General features: G+C 35.7%; 1 protein-coding gene across 2 annotated transcripts in view; it reads right to left on the reverse strand.

The window, feature by feature from the left end:
• Nucleotides 1-2,543: 2,543 nt before the first annotated feature.
• Nucleotides 2,544-25,835, reverse strand: part of TFEC (transcription factor EC) — a 118,863-nt gene continuing 95,571 nt past the window's right edge. For both annotated transcript variants that reach the window (XM_054564647.1, XM_054564648.1), the window contains 4 exons: nt 24,154-24,210; nt 19,949-20,024; nt 3,828-3,975; nt 2,544-2,942 (listed from right to left, as the gene is read on the reverse strand). In XM_054564647.1, coding sequence (XP_054420622.1) covers nt 2,565-2,942; nt 3,828-3,975; nt 19,949-20,024; nt 24,154-24,210 — 659 coding nt within the window. In that variant the 3' untranslated portion in view covers nt 2,544-2,564. The remainder of the gene's footprint in view (nt 2,943-3,827; nt 3,976-19,948; nt 20,025-24,153; nt 24,211-25,835) is intronic.

Raw genomic sequence — 25,835 nt, forward strand, 5'->3', positions numbered from 1 at the left:
GCAAATTCATGACTGTCTATACAATTCTGTATTTTCCTGGAGAGAGGGTCTCTAACCTTGTGGCACAGTACCACTCTTTACTCTTGTGTTTAAAAATTCATTTTACAACCTCCTGATAGTTATTATAATCTGAGAGTAGCAACAAATACTCATTCCTTTTCCAGATCTCTTTTGTCCAGACTCTAGCATCTTGTGTCAAGTTCTTACAATTAGCTACAATAATAAAAATTGGGTTTCAGGGCTGGGCAGTAGTATTTTGGATAGAAAATGATGATGGAGGAATGACATCATCAGTGCAAGTCTTCTCAAACTATAAAAAAAAAGAGAACAATGGATAATATGGGAACATAAGTGAGGCTCTATCCATAATGTTATGTTTTCAGTGGACCCAGAAACACATTGTTTCTCTACAATTTGCAATGTTAACTTATCAACTCAGGTAGTAAAGTGGAATTTTATCGTAAAGTTAAAAGTATATAATCTTCCCCTAAAAATTCTTGAGGAAGTATATCTCACAGCTCTATTTTACATGCCATATTACAGGTAAAATTATCTATCTGGTTTTAATGACTGCTCCTATAAATTAAGAATTATTTTTCCATGTCAAATAATGAAAATTGATTATTTAAACTCTGAGGTAATGCAGTAAGTTAAGCCAGAGATAATTATTATACTATAAGAATGTAATATTTTCCCTTTCATCACCATTTGTCTTAAATTTTTGATGAGGTGTTTTCCATGTAATATTTAAAACTGAAATTTTATCACCAAGATACATTAAAGATTGCATTTCAATCACATTAGTAATATGCAGAAGCATTTTGATTTTTAGACTTCTCCCTCCTTATTAAAAATAATCTATTTTTAGTATGTCATTTCATCCTAGTTTTCAAGGGCTTTCACAACCTGTTGCCAATATTACTTTTCAGAACTCCCCAAAAGACATGAATATTCTATTTCTAATAATGTCCCATCAAGATACTTACCTTGCTTATTTTCATTTTTATAATTTAGTTGATACTATTGCTCTATCTTCCCTCCCTTTCACTCAATTTATGGTTTCAAAATAAGTTAAATTTTGTTCTTCATATAGACTGCTGTGATTCTCCAGATTTTATCCATTTTTATTTTTTCTGTCTGTATCTGTACCTTACACTGTTCCATGTAGGCTTTAGTTCTATATATTGTCTATCTTTTTTGCTCTTTCTCATGTGATCTTGTTAACTCCCTGAAGAGAAAGACCATATCATCTTGCTTATATGTTGTACATTTTCACGGGACACTTCAGTTTAGAGTATCCCTCAATAAATACACATTGATCAGATTACCATTCACAAAGGTCTAGCATAGAGCAAGATATTTGGTTAGTAAATTCTCATGCCTAAAACAAGCTCAAAAGAGAAAAAAATGAGTAAAGCATTATATATAAATATTCTTAATAAATACTAACAAAGTTAGCAGAAACCAATAGGGTACTTTAAATTCTTACGAGAACAGAACTCTAACTCAGAGCTGAACATAACAAGAGCTTCTGTTTCACAAATTATTTTGTCACTGGGAAGTACAATTCTCAATATTTTGTCAGTTTGAAGCGAGACTGTATCAACAACTAATTAATTTACATTGAATATTGGATATAGTGATAAATTTTAAATACCTAACAAATTGTCATTGTAGCAGGATTTTTTTCTTAATAGTTCATTTGCTGAAATCAATTACCCAAAAATCTCTTCTTAATTAAAAAAAACAGAATTAAGAATGTGATTTCTGATGAAAAATAGAAAATCAGAAGAGTGAAAGAGAAAAAATACTTATTACCTGCATTGTGTGTATGTGTGTGTGAAACAATAAACTTCTAGTCCATATTCTTGAGAAAGGTTATCCTGAACAGGGCATATTTCCATAAATATGCAAAGATACTTTTAGAATTTGCATAATTAAACAGGTTACAAAAATTAGGATATAATTTTAGAAACCAGTTTTTATAAATTTTTTGTATTTTATTTTGAAAAATTTTAATGTATATTGTGGATTCACTTTTCAATTATGAATAAGTGACAGATAATCTTTTTCATTATTTTCCCTAGAAGGTTGAACTTTAGACAACATGGTCACCAGGCAGTAGAGAAAGGAAATGAACTTCCAAATCTATTGATCATGATTCTTGAAAACCATTTTAAGAGTTGAATAGGAGGAGCTGGAAGTAACTATGAAAATGTTTGTACATTTCAGAAGTTTACCTTTTGCAGTATGTTAGTTACAATAGTACATCAAGTAACGAGCTATTTCTTATGTTTTTTCTCCTTCCAGAAAATAAAATTTAAGTAGATTTAGATTCTGTAATCAAAGAGGAAAAATATTTTTTTGCCTTCAATAATTCTTCACCACAATATGTCTTCTTCCCGTGAATTTATTCTACTGTAGTTTTTAAGCCACCAGTTTTTCATGAACAATATACTCTTTTCAAAAAAATGAGGCCAAAGCAATACATCAAACACAGTATATAATTGCATAGCACCAACACAGAATTCTGTCCTAGTTGATGAATTGACTATGTTTATTTTTTATAACTCATCACCATCATCTGAGCTAAAACTGCTTCTCTTACTGCTCTCTTTGGAAACTGCAGAGGAAGCGGCAGATAGCAAAGGATCTGTTCCTAAATGAGATATAGTGTCATCCAGTAACATGTCATCCAATCTTTGTTCCTCTTTCAAAGCAGCACTGAATGATAAATCTGTGAAGTGTGACAAAGGATCAGAGAAGGCCATAGCTTGATCACAGGGTTCAGGGCTTGTTCCTTGAGACAGAGTCAGTTGGCAATAGTCTATGGAATTCTGCTCAAGATGGGTCTGTTGTCTAGTGACGTGAGCACCTAAATCAACTCTGTCCAGTGAAGCCAGGGTTGGCAGACCATGAGCACGAGCTTGTATTTCTAGTTCCTGCAATTTCAAACAAGAATAATTAATGATCTTGAAAGGGGACTTAACTCTAGAGAATAAATCAGAAATGAAACCAAAATATTTACACATATTCAAAGTGAAGAGTAATACAAATTATAAATATTTCTGCAAATAATAGAATTTAAAATGTTTATATTGCCTAAAAATAATCCTTAGAAAAATATGAAAGAAAATTAAAATTCTATTCCCTTTTCCTTTAAAGGAATACACAATGTCCCCATAGTGACTCATGGTCCCATAGTAACTCAGACTCCAAAACTGTCATTTGGAGGGCATGGAAAATCTTCTATTTATTCTTCCAGATTAATTTCTCAATATATTACCACTTCATGGAAACAAAGTAAGTGCTTTACCTGGCTATAAGCATACTCACATTAAAAAAAAACCTTGATAGTTATGAAATCCCATATTTTAATATTTTTGTCACATGAACAGAGGAGTGACTTAATATAAACTTGCACAATATGCCTTGAGGCAATGAAATCCATAGCAATGTTACTAAAGAAATAAAAGGAGCAGAGGAGGATTTAGTGTCCAATATTATCTAAAGAAACAAATGTTATACTTTATTATTATTTTTGTCTGATAATATTGGGTGTATTTATAAAATTAATTCTATTTTCTGCATTTTACAATTAGTTGCTGTAATTCATTATATATTTTTAAGTCTTCTTGATCCTAGATTTCTAATCAAAACTTAATTGAAGCAACCCAATTCATGAATGTCTAAAAGGCAACAAAATTATCCTTCAGAAGGAAAAATAATTGTGAATAAGAAAAAAATAAATGAGACCAATGAATAAAACTGATGAGAGGTAAGTCATATTTAAGCTACATGATTCGTAGCAACATTCTTATAAAAACCTGAATCCGGAGTAGAAGCCTCCTGTTAGCCTGCTCCAATTTCTTCTGTCTGTGTTCTAATTCTCGAGCTCTCTGTTGTTCTTTTTGTAGCCACTTGATGTACTCCACTGATGCTTTTAGAATGGTTCCTTTGTTCCAACGCATATCACTGTAGAAGGAAGAGATAACCTTTTCACAATTGTGCATGTCAGCAGAATTCATAAGAACTTACAAAATCTTTTACATTAATATGAAATAATGATTTACATGACTATTATTCACTCTTAGATATTATTGCTTCTGAATAGAAATTTTAATAGAATAGTTAAGGAGCCCTTATATAGTAAAATTAATCCCAGAATGAAAATAAGTGTCAAAAGAAAGTAATAAAATGACTTTTTGTGGGGAGAGCTAAATGCAATATCATGATTCTACCATTACAGTTTTTATATTTTTAGTGAAAATTGCTTTTATTATTAACTCCAAGATTAAAATCTATGTGCGGTATTTCTGCATTAATGAACTAGGAAATGTACATTACTGAGGACTTAAGCCTAAATTTTTAAAGATCATTTCAAATGTACCAATCTTTTAACCTACTTTCTAATAAGGTTGCTTTTATCCTTCTAAGAAAAAAAAATAAGGTCCCTCTTGAATGTTGATCCTGAGTAATTGTGAAACAAAACTGAATTTGGCAATATCATTTTATGCAATAGAGCAAAACTCTCTAGAATTATTAAGCATATATTTCTGCACAAAAAGTATCAATACTTTTTAAAAAACCTGGATATCTATTTTTAAGTAAGTTTAATATAAGTTAGTACAATTAAACATCACATAACCTTTCAGGCTATAGCATAGAAAAAATTATTAAAACTTATTTTTGATATAGAAGAATGATAAATCTGGAATTACAGAAAAGGCTACTGATTTTAATATCTGAAAACACATCATTAAATGTAATACTATATGAGAGCTAATAATATTTTAGAAGAATGAGGCCAAATTAATTGCTGAAAGTTAACTCAAGCTGTTGGGAGCCCTTGATGAATTTTCAATTTAGAGTCATGAGGTGTTTCAAATACAGCATAAAGTAAGCATGTAGGAAAATTTTAAAAAGAATGCACTGCATCTATTTTTAGTTTACATGATCTTAGTAAAATATCCTGAACTTAATATATACAGGGCCCAGCAGAAGTAACACCTGCCTGAGTGTGGTTGGTAGGGTAATAATATGGGTGTAACAATTTATAGTTTTAATGTGAACATTTCACCTAAAATGTCATATAGTGTGCTTATGTGATATTGTCATGTTACAGAATTACATGTTTATAATTTTGCAATAAAACATTTTGTGATTAAAAAAAGGTGTTATTTGTGTCGGACTCTATGTATATTTATTAAATGATTAGAAGTGGAACACTATATTTTAATAAACAAATCTGCTTTGCATATGCCTCATTGGAAGTTCATGTCAGATGACAATTCCCTTAACTTCAGCAAATTAAAGGTAGCTACATTTTTCTACCAGCAGTTGAAAATGTTTATTAGGGACTGGAGAAGCCTCCTTCTGAAATGCACCAAACTATTCAGTGTCTCTCACAAGTCTAAAAATGCTTTGTTAATTTTCTAAGGCTGCAACAGCTTTTGGTCTCATTTCTCTCACAGAGACTTATCTGGTGGTGAAAAGGCTACAAAAAAAAGAGGGTATTTTGTCATTAAATCAAGAAGGTATTTGTATATGAAAAGTGTAGTGAACTTCTGAATTAAAACTCTAACCAGTAGGGAGCCTTTAGGCCCTAATTTTGTTTCATTTCTTCTTATGAGAAGAAAATGTTGGACAGAAAGACTAAAATGAAAAAAAGATAACCCTAGCTAACTTTCGAGTTTAAAGCACTGTTTACTAAAATAAACCTTCAAAATGGTGGTAGAAACCACACAATGAGTCTTCCTTCAATTCCTACATGACGTAATTTTAAAATTTTTAAAATGATGACTCCATTTTAAAGCCACTTTGATATATAAAGTTTCTTATTAATATATTTTAAGTTTTCCAGATTCATTAAGGAGATGTGTACCTTTCTCCTAAGACAATTTCAAGCAGCTAGGTATTCAAAACATCATATATGACAGTAACACCAACACATGTAAAGGCATGCCTAAAGAATGAATGTTTATACCAACTTTCATTTTTTACAAAATATTTTATTTGAGATCTTAAAACTTTTGAAGAGCTTTAATGCATTTAGACTTAAAGCAGGTAATAAAAATGCATACATTGAAGTAGAAGTGTGGCCACGCAAAACTATTTAAAATGCACAGTCTGTTACCATTTTAGGAGTGCACATCCACCAAAAAGCATTAAAACATAACAAAAAAGAAGACACCATGACAGGTTTCATTTTTCTTACTTAGATTAATATTTAAAAAGTCTTATTGGGTCTCACATATTACCCTAACTACTGTTCTTACATAAAAGCAGGAAAAACTTATAACTAGAGAAAAAAAAGTAAAAAAAACCCTGAAATCTGTTTTATAATTTAAAAAGTAGAAAATAATTTTATAGCATCAGTAGGATAATTTATGCTCTGATAGTATTTTATATTTCTACTGATATGATTTTTTGTAAATATGATTCATAAAAATGACATATAAATTAGACCACAACCACTTATGTGTAGAAGCTCTTCCTTTTTTGTGTACTTGTTAGTTTTGTTTCATTGTATTTTTTACCAATGGTCAGGAGATTATCATTCCCTCATAGATTTTTTTAAATTTAATTTTCTTAACCTATATTATTTTAACTACAGATATTCACTATATTATTTCCTCCTCTGATCTTACTATTTTGACCTAACAAAGAAATACAAATTTCTGAAGTTTTTTTGACACATAAAAATGGCCACTTCATAGAACTGAAAATATCCTCAGATATTAGCCTTCGTTTCCTAAGCCAACCAATAAGTTTATTCTAATCATGGGCTGGAAAGTTTCTCAGAGTACAACTGCTTCAGAGTTCCTGCTGTTTGCCCAAGAGTGTGTGATGTTTAGAAGATGAGCCTCAGGTCTCTTCACTCACTTCAGTAATTTTTCTGCAAATCTCTGGCTTTTCCACTTTTTCAAATGCATCTTTCATAAGAAATATGTTTTCCACTGTGACTCAGTACATAAAATTGCAAAAAAATTTTCACAAGTTACTGCTATCCTCCTTAGGTACAATATGTAACATTTTTAATGTTTTCAATGCTATTTTTCCTCGTTGTTTAAAATGCACAATCTGTCCCTTTTGATTGATTTCATGATCTATTAATAGGTTATGGTATACAATTTGAAAAATCCCATTCTACATTATTTTATGACCTGACATATGGTCTTATTTTTTAAAAGAGAGACTGATTTTATGCACTTTAATGGCTACAGTCACCTATTCAACAAATTAGTCTGCTTTTTTTTAATCCACTTTTTCTTAACTTCATCATTGCCTTAACATTGTAATATTTTTTTCAATGTGAAACTTGGATTTCCGGTCAAGATGGTAGTGTAGGTAGTGTGGTACTTATATTTTCCCACAACCACATCAAAATTACAACTAAACTACAGAACAACGATCATCCTGAACCTCCTGAAATCTACCTAAATGGATGTCCTACAACTAGGGAATTAAAGAAGAAGCCACATCGGTACTGATAGGAGGGTCAGAGAGGAAAAACAGGTAGACCCATACCCACATGTAGCAGATAAAAATCAGGAGTGATATTTTGGCTACAGAGGTGACCCTGAGGAGTGAGGGGTCCTAGCCCTATATCAGGCCCCCAAGCTGGGAGTTTTAGTGTTCGAGAAAGAGTGCCCATAACTTCTGGTCATAAAAACCAGCAGAAATTCAGGCTGAGAGAGACAGAGTGTCCTTGGAGTCCCAGGCCGTTCTTTCTAAAAGGCCCATGAACATACTTATTTAGACTCACTCCCTATGAGCTCTAGCGCTGGGGCAGTGGTTTGAAAGGCACCAGGAACATACAAGGCAGAACTGAATTGTCTGCCATCAGGGCCAGAGTCCCCATTGCCAGATAAAAGTGCTGGCAGAGGCCATTGTTCCTTTGATAAACCATCCCCCTAGAAAGCCAGCAGTATGGTTGCCATATCTGAGGCTCCAGCAACTTGGTTCATACTATTCACCCCACCCTGGTGATTCCCTAAGACCATGCACCACCAAAATTGCAGGCCCACCCAAGTTTTTCCCAGTGGCTTCTTCATACGATGGCCCATCTTGCCTCACACTTCATGTTTTCCTAAAATCTCTCAAATAAGTAGCACCTGAACTCATTGTGTCCATACCTCTCACTAAGTGGCTTGACCTCCTTGGAATCTCCAAGCCCCGCATAAGTAGCAGTCATTTGCTGATTACTTTATAGTTCAAGCTGGGTGGACCCTGGGCAGAATACCGGTAGCTGCTGATCTGGGTCTGCACCTCCTGGGAGGCCCCAGAGCCAGTGCACCCAGTGGACAGCTCCAGACCATGTGACAACCTCCATAAACAACACACTCAAGAGGCAGACTTACTCAAGTAAGTCCTGCTCCATCGGATGAGCCCCTACATAGCTGATCCTCCACTGTAGTTGGTGGTCACAGCTATTCCATGCAGTCAGCCTATTGTCCTGGAGATTAATCCCTCTTATTGATGTGCCAACAGCAATAAAGGCTCAATTACAGCCCACAACAGGAGGCTGTATCATTAGACTTACAGGACATCTACTACATTAGGACACTCTATCAACCCTGGGAGACAAAGTAGCTCTACCTGATGCATAGAAACAAACACAAGGAGGCTCTTAAAACGAGGAGACAAAGAAACATGTCTCAAATGAAAGAACACAATAAAACTCCAGAAAAAGAACTAAACAAAATGGAGACAAGCAATCTACTAGATACAGGTTCAAAATATTGATTATAGGATGCTCAATGAACTGAGGGGAAGAGTAGTTGAACTTAGAGAAGACTTCAACAACATTAAAAAGGACATAAAAACCATAAAAAAGAATCAAGTCAGAAATGAAGGATACACTAACTGAAATGAAAAGTAATTTGCAGAGGATCAACAGTAGGGTAAATGAAGCTGAGGGTCCAATCAGCAATTTGAAATATAAAAGAACAAAAACCACCTACTCAGAACAGCAAAAAGAAAAAGAATCCAAGAAAATGAGGGTAGTGTATAGAGCCTCTGGGACAACTTCATTCTCATCATGAGGGTGCCTGAAGGAGAAGAGAAAGAGCAAAAAATTGAAAAATTATTTGAAAAACCTAATGACAGAAAACTTCCCTAACTTGGTGAAGGAAATAAACATACAAGCCCAGGAAGCAAAGAGTCCCAAGCAAGACAGACCCAAAGGTACCCACACCAAGACATGCCTAATTAAAATGCCAGAGGCTAAAGGCAAAGAGAAAATCTTAAAAGCAGCAAGAGAAAAGCAGTTAGTTACCAACAAGAAAGCTCCCATGAAACTGTCAGCTTCGCAGGCCAGAGGGATTGGCAAGAAATATTCAAAGTGATGAGAAGCAAGGACCTACAACCAAGATTACCCCACCTAGCAAAGCTATCATTTAGAATCAAAGGACAAATAAAGAGCTTGCTAGACAAAGAAAAGCTAAAGGGATTCATCCCCACCAAACTAGTATTACATGAAATGAATCTAAAAAAAAAAAAAAAACAAAAATAAACAAAGCAGAACAGAGATAGACCCATAGGTGCAGGTAACATTTTGATGGTTGCTCAATGGGACAGCACTTGCAGGGATGGGTGAAAAAGTTGAAGGAATTAAAAAGTATTAATGGGTTGTTACCGAATAGTCCTGGAAATGTAAAATAAAGCATGGGGAATATAGTCAATAATATTCTAATAGCTGCACATGGTCTCAGTTGGGTACTAGATATATTGGAATGATCACTTAATATAATATATAATGTCCAACCACTGGGGTACATACCCGAAACTAGTATAATATTGTATGTCAACTGTATTTAAAATTTTTTTAATTCAAAAAATACAAATAAAATAAAATGAAACTATGAAAAAACAACAAAGTAAAAGTTGCCTACTCTATTTTATCCACACACTCTATCCCCATTAATTCATTTTCTGCAACCTTTATATTATCCATAGTAATCATCTGAAAATTCAATAAGTGAAATTAAAATAATTTCATAGAGTAAATGGCTACTGCTTAGGCCCATGGACCCAGACTCTACTTATCAGGTTAAGGCAATTTGAAGAGGCTACATTCTGGATTGAACAATGAGACTCACATTGGTGTACCCCAAAGAGGGACACAGAGTGACAGGCGAGGCCACAACAAGCCCAGGAATAACATGTATTGAAACAAAATTGGTACTGGATATCTGGAATGTCACAGCTGGCAGGGAGTTATATTTTTAGCCTATGCTATGTGGACAGATTCACTTATATACATATTCAACATCTGACTAATGTTTTTAATTAGACCAAAAATAAATATAACTTGCCTACATATAAAGTAACACAGTTAAGGTAAATACTAATCCCTCTTTCTGAGATCCATAAAGAAGAAAAACACATTAAGAATAATTACAATGAATTTTCTTATTGGTGGCCCCTTTCAGGGAAAATCAATTGATTTTCCATATTCTACATTACAGGTAGACAAATTATAGCCTGCAATGTGTTTTTGTCAACCAAGTATTATTGAATGCAGTTATGCTCATTCAAATACTTGTTGTCTATGTCTGCTTTCATGCTACAATGGCAGAGCTGAATAATTGCAACAGAGACTATATAGCCCACAAAGCTTGAAATATTATCTGGCTTTTTACAGAAAAAAAAAATTGCCATCCTTTTAATTAGACAATGAATTAAAACGAGAAAGGAGGCTTTATAACCAAAGCTTCTATAAAATTATAGAGTAATACTAATCTCACATAAGCTTTATAATTTGTACAGTGTTTTCATCCATATTATTTTATTTTATTTTTTATAAAAACTCAGTAACACAACTGGTGCCTTACATGCATGGTGACATCTGAAGATGCTCAGTTAGGCCTCAGAATCCAGTCTTACAGTTTTGTCTGCTCTCTGCATATAATAATGCCCTGGCACCGTGGGTTAGCTCTACCTGTTACAGGAGAAGCTGTCTTAACTGAACTTTACCTGGTTAGGATTAATTGATGATCTCCATTCCCTTTGTAGCACCCACTGACTGTTATCAGAAAAAAGTAGATAATAGAGGCCACTGGGCTCCATTCTGATATACCCATGTATTTATGTTATCCTGTGGTAGCATATATTTAATGAGAGGCTGCCCCATTGTACTTATTATATCATTAAGTTATAAGTACTAATAAAATATGAATGCAAAATAAGAAAGCATTTATAAACTAATTATTGTTTTTAGGGAAATTTATTAAAATCTTTGGGAAAATATCAGTTAAGGTAGGTTGCTAAAAATGTACTGCAACAAATTAGGGTATAAATGTTTAAAAATCCATCTACATTAGGACTGTCTAAGTTTTTGTGTTATTTTAAATAAATCAAAATATACTATATATTTTAGTGAAGTTTATATAAGAAATAAAATTGGAACACATATTCAAATAAAGAAAACCTTGGACTTATATCAAATGATTGGTAAATAAGTATAAATTTATATTCTCAGTGTTAAGAATTTTAACAGGAAAATGATTATTCTCTCTATTAATACAAAAAGCTGTGTGCTTAGAAACTTGAAGAGTTATTGGTGAAGCCTTCACTAAGACAGAACTCTTCAGACTCTCCATCCAGTTCTTTTTCTGCCACTTTACTCTAGATGCCCATGACAATATATATTACATTCCCTCTATTACAAATTATTGAAGTATCTGAATGACTGGCAACATCTGAATGTAGGAAAATAGTAGTTCTAAATTTCACAAACATTACTCATCAAATATCATTTTTTTCTAATTAGTAAGTAATTCCCACTATTTGGAGAGGTCAGTTCTCAATATGAATGAAACATGTGCAAAGACATTATTAATGCTACAGATCTTATTTTTACATTTTTTAGAAGCATTCATTATTCTAAATTGATATTAAATTAATCACCTATGTTGAAATTTGCAACCTGAAACATATTGTTTTCTTGTTTCTTCTTAATTTTTTATTGTTGTTCAGCTGTGGTTATCCCCATTTTTCCCTCATTAATATCCCCTGTCCTACCCACCCCACACCTCCCATATTCATCCTCACCACCTTTTATTTATCTCATGGGTTCTTTATACATATTCCTGGACTTGACCCTTCCCCTTCATTCCTTTGTTACGGCCTCTTACCCTTCCTGATTGCCACTGTCAGCTTGTTTTTTTTTATTTCCATGTATCTGGTTCTATTTTGCTCATTTGTTTTTGCTGGTTAGGTTCCAATTATCACTGAAATGATATAGTATTTGTGTTTCATTGCTTGGCTTATTTCACTTAGCAAAGTGCTCTCCAGTTTCACCCATGCTGTTGTGAAGGGTAGGAGTTCTTCTTTCTTTCTGGTGCATAGTATTCCATTATGTAAATGTACCACAGTTTTTTGATCCACTCATTTGCTGATGGGCACTAAGGTTGCTTCCAGCACTTGGCTACTGTAAATAACACTGCTATGAACATTGGGGTGCATAGATTCTTTTGAATTGCTGTTTTAGGATTCTTAGGGTAGAATTGCAGCAGTGGAGTTGCTGGATAAAAAGTAGTTCTATTTTTAGTTTTTTGAGTAAATCCCATACTGTTTTCCATAGTGGCTGCCCCAGTCTGCATTCCCGCCAACAGTGCACTAGGGTTCCCTTCTCTCCACACCCTTGCCAGCACTCATTTATTGGTTTGTTTATGATGGCCATTCTGACCTGTGTGAAGTGGTATCTCATTGCATTTCACTTTGCATCTCTCTGATGGCTAGTGATGCAGAGCACCCTTTCATGTGCCTATGGGTCCTCTGTATGTCCTCCTTGAAGAATTATCTGTTAAGGTCCTTCACCCTACTTTTAATTGGATTGTTTGTCTTCCTGGAGTAGAACTGTGTGAGGTCTTTATATATTCTGAAGATCAAGCCCTTGTCCAAGGTACAATTGGCAAATATATTTTCCCATACAGTTTGTTCCCTTTTCATTTTGCTGATGTTTTCTTTAGCTGTGCAGAAGAGTTTTAATTTGAGGTAGTCCCATTTGTTTATTTTTTCCTTTATATACCTTGCTCTAGGGGACACATCGGTGAAAATATTGCTGTGTGGCATATCTGAAACTTTCCTGCCTATGTTCTCCTCTAGGACTTTTATGATGTCACAACTTATATTTAAGTCTTTTATCCATCTTGAGTTTATTTTTGTGTATGGTGTAAGTTGGTGGTCAAGTTTCATTTTTTTTGCATGTAGGTGTCCAATCTCCCAAAACCACTTGTTCAAGAGGCTATTTTTACTTCATTGTATGCCCCTGCCCCCTTTGTCGAATATTAACTGACTGTAGAGACAAGGGCTTATTTCTGGGCTCTCTATTCTGTTCCATTGATCTATGTGTCTGTTCTTATGCCAGTACCAGACTGTTTTGATTACAATGGCCTTGTAATACAGTTTGATATTAGGTATTGTGAGCTCTCTTACTTTGCTCTTCTTTTCAAAATTAGTAGACTATTCGGGATCATTTATGGTTTCATATAAATTTTTGTAATGTTTGTTAGATATCTGTGAAATAGATTGTTGGTATTTTAATAAGAATTTTGTTGAATCTATAAAGTGTTTTGAGTAGTCTGGAATATTTTGATGATGTTAATTATTTCAACCTGTGAAAATGGTATATACTTCCATTTACTTGTGTCTTCTTTAATTTCTTTCTTCAGTATTCTGTAGTTTTCTTAGTACAGGTCTTTTACCTCCTTGGTTTACTTTATTCCTAAGTATGTTATTTTTCTTTTCCTCATAGCAAATGGGATTTTTTTTCTAATTTCTGTTTCTGATATTTCATTGTTAGTGTGAAAAATTGCCTCCAAAGTCTGAATATTGACTTTGTATCTTGCTGTTTTGCCCAACTCACTTATTAGATTGAGCAGTTTTTGGTAGGGTCAATAGGGTTTTCTATATACACGATCATGTCATCTGCAAACAATGACAGTTTTTATTTCTTCCTTTCCAATTTAATGCCTTTAATTTCATTTTATTATTGGATCACTATGGCTAGCACTTCCAATACTATGTCGAATAGAAGTGGTAAAAGCAGATACCTTTGTCTTCTTGATCTTAGTGTGAAAGCTTTTAGTTTTTGTCTGTTGAGCATGATGTTGGCTATAGGTTTTTCATGTATGGCTTTTATTATGTTGAGTTATGCTCTCTCTATCCCTATTTTGCTGAGTATTTTTATCATTAATATGTGCTGTACTTTACTGAAAGGTTTTTCCACATCTATTGATATTATCACATGATTGTTGTCTTTCCTTTTGTTCATGCGAAGTATTACATTCATCAGCTTGTGAATATTGTACCATCCTTGCATCTCTGGGATGAATGCCACTTGATCATGGTGGATGATCTTTTTAATGTATTGCTGGATGTGGTTTGCCAGTATTTTGAGGAGGCTTTTAGCATCTATGTTCATCAGCAATATTGGCCTGTAGTTTTCTTTCTTTGTTGTATCCTTACCTGGTTTGGGGACTAGGATGATGCTGTCCTTATAAAAAGAGTTTGGGGGTTTTCCTTCTTATTGGGCTTTTTTAAATAGTTTGAGAAGGATAGGGGTTAGCTCTTCCTTTAATATTTTGTAAAATTCTCCTGTTAAATCATCCTGTCCAAGATTTTGTGTTCTGGGAGTTTTTTTTTTTATTGCTACTTCCATTTTACTAGCTGTTATCGGTCTGTTTAGACTCTCTGCCTCTTCTTCATTCAGACTTGGAAGATTATATATTTTTAGGAAATTGCCCATTTCACCCAGGTTTTCAAATTTCTTGGCATAAGGTTGTTCATAGCAATTTCTTACAATCCTTCATATTATTGTGGTATCAGTTGTTATTTCTACTCTTTCATTTCTGATTTTATTTATTTGGGTCCTCTTTTATTTTCTTTTTTTTTTTGTGAGTCTGGCTAAAGGCTTGTTGATTTTGTCTACTTTTTCAAAGACCCAGCTCCTAGATTTATTGACCCCTTCAATTGCTCTTTTAGTCTCTATGTCACTTAATCCTGCTATGATCTTGATTATTTCCTTCCTTCACCGTGCTCTGAGGTTTGTTTGTTGTTCTTCCTCTAGTTTTTGTAGATGAAGGATTAGGGTGTTTACTTGAAATGTTTCTCTCTTTTTTAGGTAGGCCGGTATTGCTATGAACTTCCCTCTTAGGACTGCCTTTGTGGTATCCCTTAGGTTTTGGACTGTTGTGTGTTCATTTTCATTTGTTTCCAGAAATTTTTTGATTTCTTCCTTGATCTCATTATCAATCTACTCATTGTTTAATAGGATGCTATTCAGTCTCCATGAATGTGAATGTCTTTGAGTACTTTCCCGTGAGGTTGGTTTCTAGCTTCAAGCATTTGCAGTCCGAGAAAATGCTTGATATGATTTGAGTTTTTTTGAATTTCTTGAGACATTTTTGCATTCTCACATGTGATCTATCTTTGAAAATGTTCCATATGCACTTAAAAAGAATGTGTATTTTTTTTATTTGGGATGAAAGATGTATATACGTGTGTGTACATGTGTGTGTGTATGTGTAATCAGTTAAGTCCGTTTGATCTGGTGTCATTCAGTGCCACAATATCATTGTTGACATTTTGTTTGGAAAATGTATCCATTGTTGACAGTGGGTGTTAAAAATCCCCTACAGAAAGTGTGTTGCTGTCTATATCTTTCTTGAAATCCTCCAAGATTTTCCTTATATATTTTGGTGCTCCTATGTTGGATGCATATATGTTTACAATGTTGATGTCTTCTTGATGAATCCTTCCCTTGAGTATTACGAAGTGTCCTTCTGTGCCTCTTTTATGGGCTTTGTTTTGAAGTCTATTTTGTCTGATACAAGTACTGCTACCACAGCTTTTTATTTTTCCTGTCCATTTGCTTAGAATATATTTTTCTAGCCTTTCATTTTATGTCTGTGTATGTATTTTGTTCTGAGGTGGGTCTCTTGTACAGCATATGTGCAGATCACGTTCTCTTATCCATTCAACTACGTTATGTCTTTTGGTTGGAGCATTTAATTCATTTATATTTAAGGTTATTATTGATAGGTACTTATTCATTGCCATTTTACCTCTTTGTACCTGCATTCCTCTCTCTCTCTTTTTCTCACTCTTTTTCTTCAACATCTTAAAGCTGTCCCTTTAGCATATCTTGCAATGCTAGTTTGGTGAAGATGTGTTCTTTTACCCTTCTTTTGCAGGGGAATTCCTTATTTCATCTTCCATTTTAATTGAGAGCCTTGCTGGTTAGAGAACTCTCATTCACAGGGCTTTGCTTTTCATTACTTGAAATATTTCTTGCCATCCCCTCCTGGCTTTTCATGTTTCTGTTGAGAAGTCAGCTGCTAGCTAGCCTTACCGGGGCTCCCTTCTATGTTACTTCCTATTTCTCCCTTGCTGCCTTTGAGATTCTCTCTTTGTCTTTGATATTTGCTTTTTTAATTATGATGTGTATTGGAGTGGGCCTCTTTGGGTTCCTCTTGATTGGGACCTCCTGTGCTTCCTGGACTTGTGTGCCTTTTTCTCCCCTCAAATTAGGGGTGTTTTCCATCATTAACTTTTCAAACAGGTTTTCTATCCCTTGCTCCTCTTCTTCTCTTTCTGGTATCCATATTATACAGATATTATTATGTTTCATGTTGTTCTTCAATTCCCTAAATCTGTCTTTATTCTTTTTGAGTCTTTTTTTCTTTTTCTTGCTCTTTCTGGGAATTTTTTTCTAACTTGTCCTCCATCTTGCTGATTTGATCCTCTGCTTCACCTAGTCAGTTCTTTATTCCTTCTACTGTGTTGTTCACTTTAGAAATTGTATTCTTCGTTTCCTCCTGGCTCTCATTGATAGTTTCTATGTCCTTTTTCATGCTGATGTTGTTCACAGTAAGTTCCTGGTAGCTTCCCTGCAGTTTTTGGTAATTCTCACAGAGCTCATTTAATTTCTTTTGACCATTGTTTTGAACTCAGTATCTGATCATTTACTTGCCTCTATTTCATTTAGCACTCTTTCTGAGGATTCTTCCTTTCCTTTCAATTGGGAGTTGTTTCTTTGTCTTCCCATTTTTGGGGAGACTCTTCTTGTTTGCTTCCGTTTCTTAAATTGATCGGTTTTGACTCTCTGTCTTTGTGGTGTCACCCTCTATGGTAGGAGTCTTGTGTAATTCAATAGAGTAGTCTCTTTGATCTCCTGAATTGATGCTCTTGGGATGCCCTTTCTGCTATTTCTGTTAGCTTTCTTGATATAATCAGGTTTTGATGTTGTTTTGTCATTCTTTGGTAGATACTTCCCACCAACTGGTTGACTGCTGGTCACTCCACCCACCATATCTTGTATGCTGCTCTGCAGGTGCTGCCAGAACAAAACCACAAAGCCCAGGAAACAAACCCATACCTACAAAAATAACTCACACCCCCAATCCTACTATCAACAGCCAATGAACCAGTATTAATAAGGACTTAAAGAGATTAAAGCTATTATAAGAAAGGAGAGGAAATATGAGATGACCTACTGAAAGAAAAATGATTTTGAGAGGGTAGATGGAGAAGTACTAATAAGAGCTGGGAATCAGAGCAATGTGAAGCAAGAAAGTAAAATTTACATCATAAATGAAAAAGGGAATGAAGAAGGCAGAATGGAGTAAGAGAAGGGAAACATATAGTATGAGGTTTAAACAGAAATTAAAATAAAGTAAGAGAGAGAAAGAAAAATATTTATTAAGTATTTTAATACTTAATAAATAAATACTTAATAAATAAATACTTAAAAAATATGAAAAAAATTGGAAAGAAAGATCCACCACAGCACTATCAACAACAAATGACCTGATCCAAGATGGGGGAGGAGTGAGTGGAAGTTACATTAAACTCCTCCCAGGACCAATCTGGAATTACAACTAAATTGTGGAGAAGTCTTCCAGAACAAAAAACTGAACAATAGAGTGAAAGAAGCCTTATAACCACAGACAGAAGAATCAGCTTCAGCACAATGTGACTGTTAGGGAGTGCAGTGGAGACATGAGAGCTGGCTGGGCACCCACAGGTGGCAGCTGAAGCACCAGAGGGATATTTAAGCAGCTGGTTAGATCCCCCCAAGAAGCGTGGGGTCTAAACCCTAAGCTGGAATTCCCAGACTAGAGCACCAGAGCCTAAAATGTACCCAGATAAAATCCAACTGCAAAAAGTAGCAGGGTTGCTCTCTGGAGACTCAAAGAGCCATTTAAAGGTCAAACGCATAAATTTTCATTTGCAGGTGCTTATCCTGGACTCTGGCAAAGATGGGAACAGAGTGGGCTAGAGACACCTGAGGAGAGACTGGGAACAGAGGCTTTCAGGAGAGAACTGAGAGTATAGTCTCAGGGATCCTGGTGCTGAGTCATCCCCCATAAAGCAGCAGCCATCTTGCTCTGGCAGACCACTCCCCTCTGAGGGGCAGCAGCCTGAGGGGAAACAATAGCCCCCACTCCAGGAAGGATTCTGCACTGCCTTGTGGTGCTTAGGCCTGACTGCTGAGTGCAGAGTGACTACATTAAGAACTAAAGGAGACAGCCACAGACAGTAGAGCTCTGTTAGTCTGCCTAATAGGCTGCCTAAGGTCAGAGAGTGTCAGCATCTGACATTGCCAGAGGTGGATCCAGAAAGAAGAAACAGTTGTAAACACTAGCTGCTACTGAGATGAAATCCACCATGGTCTTCTCCATAATTTGTGGTGTTTTGTTTCCTGCATAGTTTTTTAACATTCACTTCTTATCCTTCAAGTTTGTTCATATTAAGTCACTAGATTTATAATATATTTCCATTCACATATTTTGCCCCTCCCTTCTCTTACCTCATTTTACTTTCTTCTTTCCTCTTGTTATTTTCATTTTAAATTTTGTTTTCTGTCTTGCTACAACTTGTTTCCATTCACTTATTCTCCCCATCTAGCCTCTCAAAACCAATTTTCTTGTCAGTGGTCATCTCACATTCTTTTTCCCACTCTTAAAATACTCGTGTCCTCACTCTGCCTTTAGCAATCTTTGCTCATTGGTTGTGGATAGGGTAGTTGTTGAATTTTCTTTTTATTTTTATCTCTAGATCTTCATTAATTTTCGATTTCAAATATCAAATTTTACTGTTCCCTTCTTTTACTCTTTTTTTCATCTCAAATTTTAATTTTTCCCTCTTACTGTTTTCTGTTTTTCTTTTTTTCTCTCTAATCCTGCCCTTTTTTTATTTTTCTTTTCTTTTTCTTTTTTCTTTATCTTTTCATCTCAATTTTTTGTCCCTCTCTTAGCCTGGTTTTCATTCCTCACTCTTAGTATTTCCTTTCCCCCTATCATCTCAAAATCACTTCCCTTTCCTCTAGACATCTCTTAAACTTTTCTTTCTTTTTTCCATTTTATTCCCATTTCACCCATATTAATTTTAGCTCAGACATCTTGTTTAACTGACTGTATGTATATGATACCAAACTTGATTAAAAATCTATTACAGTAATCAATTAGTGGTTGGCATCAGTCAGCATGTTTTTTACAATTCTATTTTTTACTTGCATATCTGCAGAATGTTAGAACCTCTGAAAATATGACATTTCAATGCTCATGTACACACAAATATTACACTGGAAGAATTGTTAGAACGTCAAATTGAGTATAACAGTAAGTGTCATAGACATCATGTGACACTACCACTAAGTTTGTCAATATTGGTGTCACACCAAAAGACCCAGTGTAAACTGAGAAGAAATAATTTACTTATTTTTTACAGCTCAAAAGGACAACTGTTAGTAACAACCTTGATGCTTAAGGGCTATCAGCCTTGAATAAATATTTTAAAATAGCACCAGAAGTAGACTTATCTTTACCATAAGCTGCTTAGTTTCCAGGCATTGGTTCTCCTCTATCCTTCTTCCCTCCCACCCATTTTTGGGAGTATTAAAATGTCACATTATTATAGAAATGGTTATTGAACTCACGGATCATTAGACTTTGGAATAAGAGTACCAAGCTCCTTGATTCGGTAATTAATATTATACCTTCTTCTTCTTTCAACTATTAAAAAAAGAAATATTTATTATTTTCATTAAAGTACAATTCACTTTGGAATAGATCTAAACTTTTTTAATAGTTTTTAAAGAACAACAACAAAATTCATTTAATCAAAAAAGTGTTTCTCAAAAATATAATAAAAATTCAAATATTTTATTCTAAAAATAAAAATAACAATATTATAATTATTATTCTATTACAATGTTTTAAAAATATTTTCTTCTGAAAACATGTTTTTCAGTCTTAAAAATGCTATATAATAGTTACTAATACTGAAAAAATATATATATGCATTTTGTCAGTCCATAAGGATTATGAACCTTTGAGGTTTTTTCTTATATACAGCCTTCAACACCTAACACAAAGCCTGGCATATAGTAGGTATGTATACCCAACTAGACTATGACATTCTTGAGGGAATGAACCATTTCTTCCTCATTTTTGTATCCTCAGATGGCTTGGCGTATAGGAGAAGCTAAATAAATATATGTTGATTAGCCTGCAAATATATTCTTTTAAACTTTTCAATTATATATAGAACAGTGGTTTTCAGACTTTGGTGTACATCAGACATGCCTGGAAGGATCATTAGGACATATTTGTGCCCAACTAGTAGAGATTTTTATTTTAGTAGGTCTGGGTCAGGGCCCCAAAATTTGCATTTATAACAAGCTTACAGGTGATTCTGATACTATTTGGCTAGGACCCACACTTTGACAAGATTGTTTTCTCTGTTTGCATTTTCATGCATTCCTGGCTTATATAAATTTAGTGCATTAATAAATGTTCAATAAATGTCATATACAAATAAGTAGAGTTTCCTATATTGACCTCTTTTAAGAGCAGTCATAGAGCATACAATAGTCATATAGTCTAGTCTATATTGCTTGTTTCAAGAACCACAATATATAAAATATTTTAAAAGATATCATTTTTAAAGCTCTCTAGGGAATTAAATAAAGAACAAGTTCATGAATAAAAAGAAAATTATATATCAAAAGTATTGGAAAATACTTAAACAAAATGTACTTGAAAATTAAGATCACTGCCAGAAAGAAGGAAAGTCATGAAAGACAATCAATGATCTTGGTGAACCTACTCTACATGAATGAATTTTACCTTCAGGTATAATACACTGGAATTCCTTTGAAATTAAAATACAATTTATTCTTAATGAGAGTTTATTTTCCTTCTTTATCAATTCTATTTTCCCTGTGCAGGTGATTCAAAAACATGACACCACATTTTTAAAAAACTGAAAAGAAAATAAACAAAAGTAAAGCTGATAGAAATACATATGTATTTCACAGTAAGAATGTATTAATAATTCTATGTTCATACATACTCACTCTTATATTATAAAACTGACTTTTAAATATAAAATGAGACCCTGGCCAGGTAGCACAGTTAGAGCATCATCCCAATATGCCAAGATTGTAGGTTCACTCTTAAGTGAAAGCACATACAAGAAGCAACCAATAAATTCATAAATAAGTGGAACAAGAAACTGATCAATCTCTCTCTCTCCCCCCCACCTTCTAAAAATCAATAAATTAAAAATTAAATATAAAATGACAAACAGCTATGGAGGATGTTCAAAAATTTATCTCAAAATAGGGGGTTGTGTTAGTCTTATAAATATTTCCCTAAAATCTATTATTTAAATGCATCTCATGTAAAATATCAGGAGTTTCTACTCTACTCTTCTTAGATTGTGTTTGATGCATGTTTAATGGCTAATTATAATGAGAACTATGGTTTCTCAATGTTTTCATATCTAGCACTAAAGAAGTCAAGTTTTAAAAATTAGAAGATCACTTCATGACACGTGTGATTTTACTATTCACAAAGTTGTTGATATATTCAATCACTTCAGCCCTTAGATCCAGGCAAGAGGAGCCCCCCTATCCAGGACCCCACACTTAAAAGGAACCAGCTTTGACTTCTCTCATCATAACCATCCCCATTGAGCAAAGCAGCCACAGAGCCAAGCTAATCCCTTCTAAAATACACACTGGGTTCTTCACATGAGGAATATCCTCTCAAACACACTGAGCCTACTTCCAGATCCTGTGCAGGCCATTTCCCAGGTTCATCTTTCTGAGGGAAGATTGTAACACCAGTGTGCCCACCCTTAGGCCCAAGATATGGACAAGAAGCAACTGTTTGTTGAGTTGTGTATGGAGCTTGAATGTACTGGACGAAGTGCTCATACTCATACCTGAAACCACTGGCAACAAGAATGAAATATGGGGTGAAAAGACAACTGAGATGGGCTGGCATTGCCCCACTCTGACATTCCCACTCAGAACTCCAAGGATCTGAGAATTCTAAATTCACACCTGGCCTTCCATTCCGTAGGAAGGATAGAGTATACTGATTTTATAGCTTGAGTTATAACTTTTAAATATTTAGACGTCTGGTAAATGGGACTTCACTGTCTTCTTGCCATGATCTTCACAAAATTTAGGGATTATTCTAGCCTCATCATATTTAAAATGTGATATTAACTGTTTAACCATAATGTCTCCAAAAAGCAAGATCACTCAGTAAGGGAACCCAGATTAGAAAACCCTTCAATAATGCACATATTAAGCACCTGTCATACTTCATCTTAAATAACCTGTTGTTTAAGACACAGACATAGAAGAGAAAAGAAACAAGGAGAGTAATAATTAGTAGGCTAAAACTAAAAGAGAAGCCCATAGATCCTTAATGTATTAATTATTTCTTTTTTTATTGTTTTAATTACAGCTGTCCCTATTTTCCCCCCATTTCTCTCCCCTGTCCTACCCACCCCACCTCCCACATTTAATCCTCCCCACAATTGTCTTTGTCCATGGGTCCTTTATACCTGTTCCTTATGACTCTTCCTTATCTTTCCCCCATTACCCCCCTTTCCCTCCTTTCTGGTTACTGTTAGTTTGTTCTTTATTTCCATTTCTCTGGTTTTATTTGGCTTCCTTGGTTGGTTGTTTGTTTGTTTGTTTGTTTGTTTTCATTACGTTTTACTTATAGGTGAGATCATATGGTATTTGTCTTTCACTGCCTGGTTTATTTCATTTAGCATAATGCTCTCCAGATCCATCCACACTATTGCGAAGGGTAGGATTTCCATCTTTCTTACTGCTGCACAGCATTATTCTTTCTATCAATAATTCCCTCTCCATACTCATGTTCTATTTATAATCTGGACCAAAGCTTCTCAGCTCTACCACCAACGACAATCAGAATTAGATCTTTTCCCTCTCCACAACTACCTTCAGGACTGTTATTACCTCATGTCAGCTATTTCCTCAGAGTCACAAAGGAAACTGTGATTATTCTGCGACATAAGCAGGTGCATATGAACCGACAGATAAAGTTTTTGCAGGTACAGGTAGAATCCATTTCAGCTAATTAAATGTGAGGAAATAGTTGGTTTATTTTAAAGCAATAAATTTTTTATTTTGTTTTATTCTTTTCTCGTACTTTGATTTGGCTCCCAGAACGAATAAGCTTCACACTCAATTAGTCAAGTTCACTTGAGAGAGCTAAGCACTTGAGACATGAACAAAGACTATGAAGCTCAAGATTCCTGCTAAACAACTTCCTTTGCCCATATTTCTTAATCTCATGTGACCTGTTTTCAGAGTTAAACTGGCCCCTTGGAAGTCATCAGAGTCATTGTTTTTGCACAGGTGGAATTCAGCAATCACTTATAAGCAATACCTTTCAGATAATTTATGAGGGAAGATAGAGCAGATTAACAGAAAGATAAGAACCTGGAATTATGTTTCCGGCTATTTAAGTGGTGTATAATTTCTAAAGTTACTTTAAACATTTGACTGAATGAATCAAAATAGAGTTCAAGTGTAACTAAATGAACTCATCTTCATCACATGCAGCATTCTTGAGAGAGACTAACAAAGGAGAGAATTTGAGTTTTGCTTCATAAAAGTGTATCGCTTTGTGAGATTTCACATCATTTAAATGTATCCAAGTAGCTCAACTAATGAGATGTATTATTGATCTTGGTCATCTGACCTCAAAATACTCATGGAGACACAATAAATTACAACACATTTTAATCTCCCTGAATTTCCTCTTATATTACTTTTGTTGGGAAAAAAAAGAAAAGAAATATACTCACTGAGGTTGTGGTTGTCCTTTTTTTGTCTTTCTTTTGCCAAAGCACGAGTATCAGTTTCTGATGAAAAGGAGGATAAAACAATTCTTAGTTCACTTTACACCCCTTTTATCAACCTAATTCGAGAATACTGAGAGAGAGAAGATGGCGGAGGAGTGAATGGGAGTCACGCTGACCTCCTCCCAAAATCAAACTGGAATTGAAACTAAATAATGGAGTAATCACCTGGAAAGCTGTGGAACGATAGTGGGAAAGGAGCCTTGGTACCGCGGACAGTGGATTCTACTCTTCACATCACAACGGGTGAGAAGTGCAGTTGAGACTGGAGAGGGTGGGCTGGGTGCCCACGGGCACTGGCACCAGAGGGACATTGAAACGGCCAGTTAGCTTCCCCCCAGAAGAACAGGGTGTGAATCATAAACAGGAACCCCTAAACTACAGCAGCTAAAGCCAAGAAAATACAGACAAAATGCAACCCCAAACAGCTTAGGGGCGCTCTCTGCCAGAGACAGGTGGCTGGGAATGCAAAGAGACATTTAAAGGGCAAACGCAAAAGTTGTAGTGGAAGCCACCCTCCTTGATCTCTGGGTAGAGGCGGCAGCAGGGTGGCCTGGTGCCTGAGAAAAGACTGGTGAGGAAAACTTTGTGAAGAGAACTGACACGGTGGCCATTGGAGCCCCGGTGATGGCACGCCTCCCACTCTGCAGCTACCATCTCGCTCAGGCATAAGGGAATCAGTTAACCTGCCTTTTGTGCGCTCCGCACACACCTTATACAAGTGTGGGCTGCGGGGCTGACTACAGACGCTGGGAGAGCCTTGAGGAGAGACTGAAGACAGAGGCGTTGGGGAAAGAAAGGGAGGAGGAACCGGGGAGTCCCGACTCCCTCACCGTCCTGTAGTCTCCATTGTGGGCTGGAAAGGCGCGACCTAAAAGAGGCAAAAGCAGGGCGCGCATGAACCAAACTGCCTGCGATTGAAATGCAGTCCTCACAGGGGGTGAGTCCTTGGACCAAGGGGTCACAGAACTGCCCAGAGATCCCTGAGGAGAGACTAGAAACTGAAGCGTTTGAGAAAGAATGGGAGGAGGAAACGGGGTGTCCCAACTCCTTCTCCTTGCCATAGTCTCCATTGTGCAGGAAGAGGCCACACCCCCAAAGAGCCAAAAGCTGAAAAGCACACATAGACACCCCCAAACACCAAGTGCAGGCGCGCACACTTGCGACGAGGGACCGGCGAAGGTTGGCGATCATGTGTGTGACCCGCGCGGGCTGACGAATGTTTGCACCCACCGGCAAGGCCTCCCACAGATTGGCGCCAATACGGCCTGCGAGGGAGTGCACACAGCGGCAAGGACAGGCATAAATTGACCCGCCAACCCGCGATTGCGGAGCGCCCCACAAAATTAGTAGAGCTGCCCAGAGTCCCTGGAGGAGAGACCAGAGACAGGATTAACTGGAGAGTCCTGGAGCTGACTTCCTCCCATTTCCACAGTCCCCATTTGGCAAGGGCAAGCAATGCACCCAAAGAGCCAAAAGCGGGGAAAACACACAATAGAAGACCCTAAACTAACCAGTGCCGCGGAGCTCGCCGGCCATGGGGGCCAGATGACTAGGCGAGGTCGCGAATAAGCCCCCTGGTCTGGGGCAAACACATGCGAGCCCAGGCAGGCGGGGGATCCTGCCGC

The sequence above is a fragment of the Pteronotus mesoamericanus genome, unplaced genomic scaffold (genome assembly GCF_021234165.1).
Source record: "Pteronotus mesoamericanus isolate MK-2021 breed Mesoamerican mustached bat unplaced genomic scaffold, CSHL_Meso_final scaffold_85, whole genome shotgun sequence".
In the NCBI taxonomy this organism is placed as follows: domain Eukaryota; kingdom Metazoa; phylum Chordata; class Mammalia; order Chiroptera; family Mormoopidae; genus Pteronotus; species Pteronotus mesoamericanus.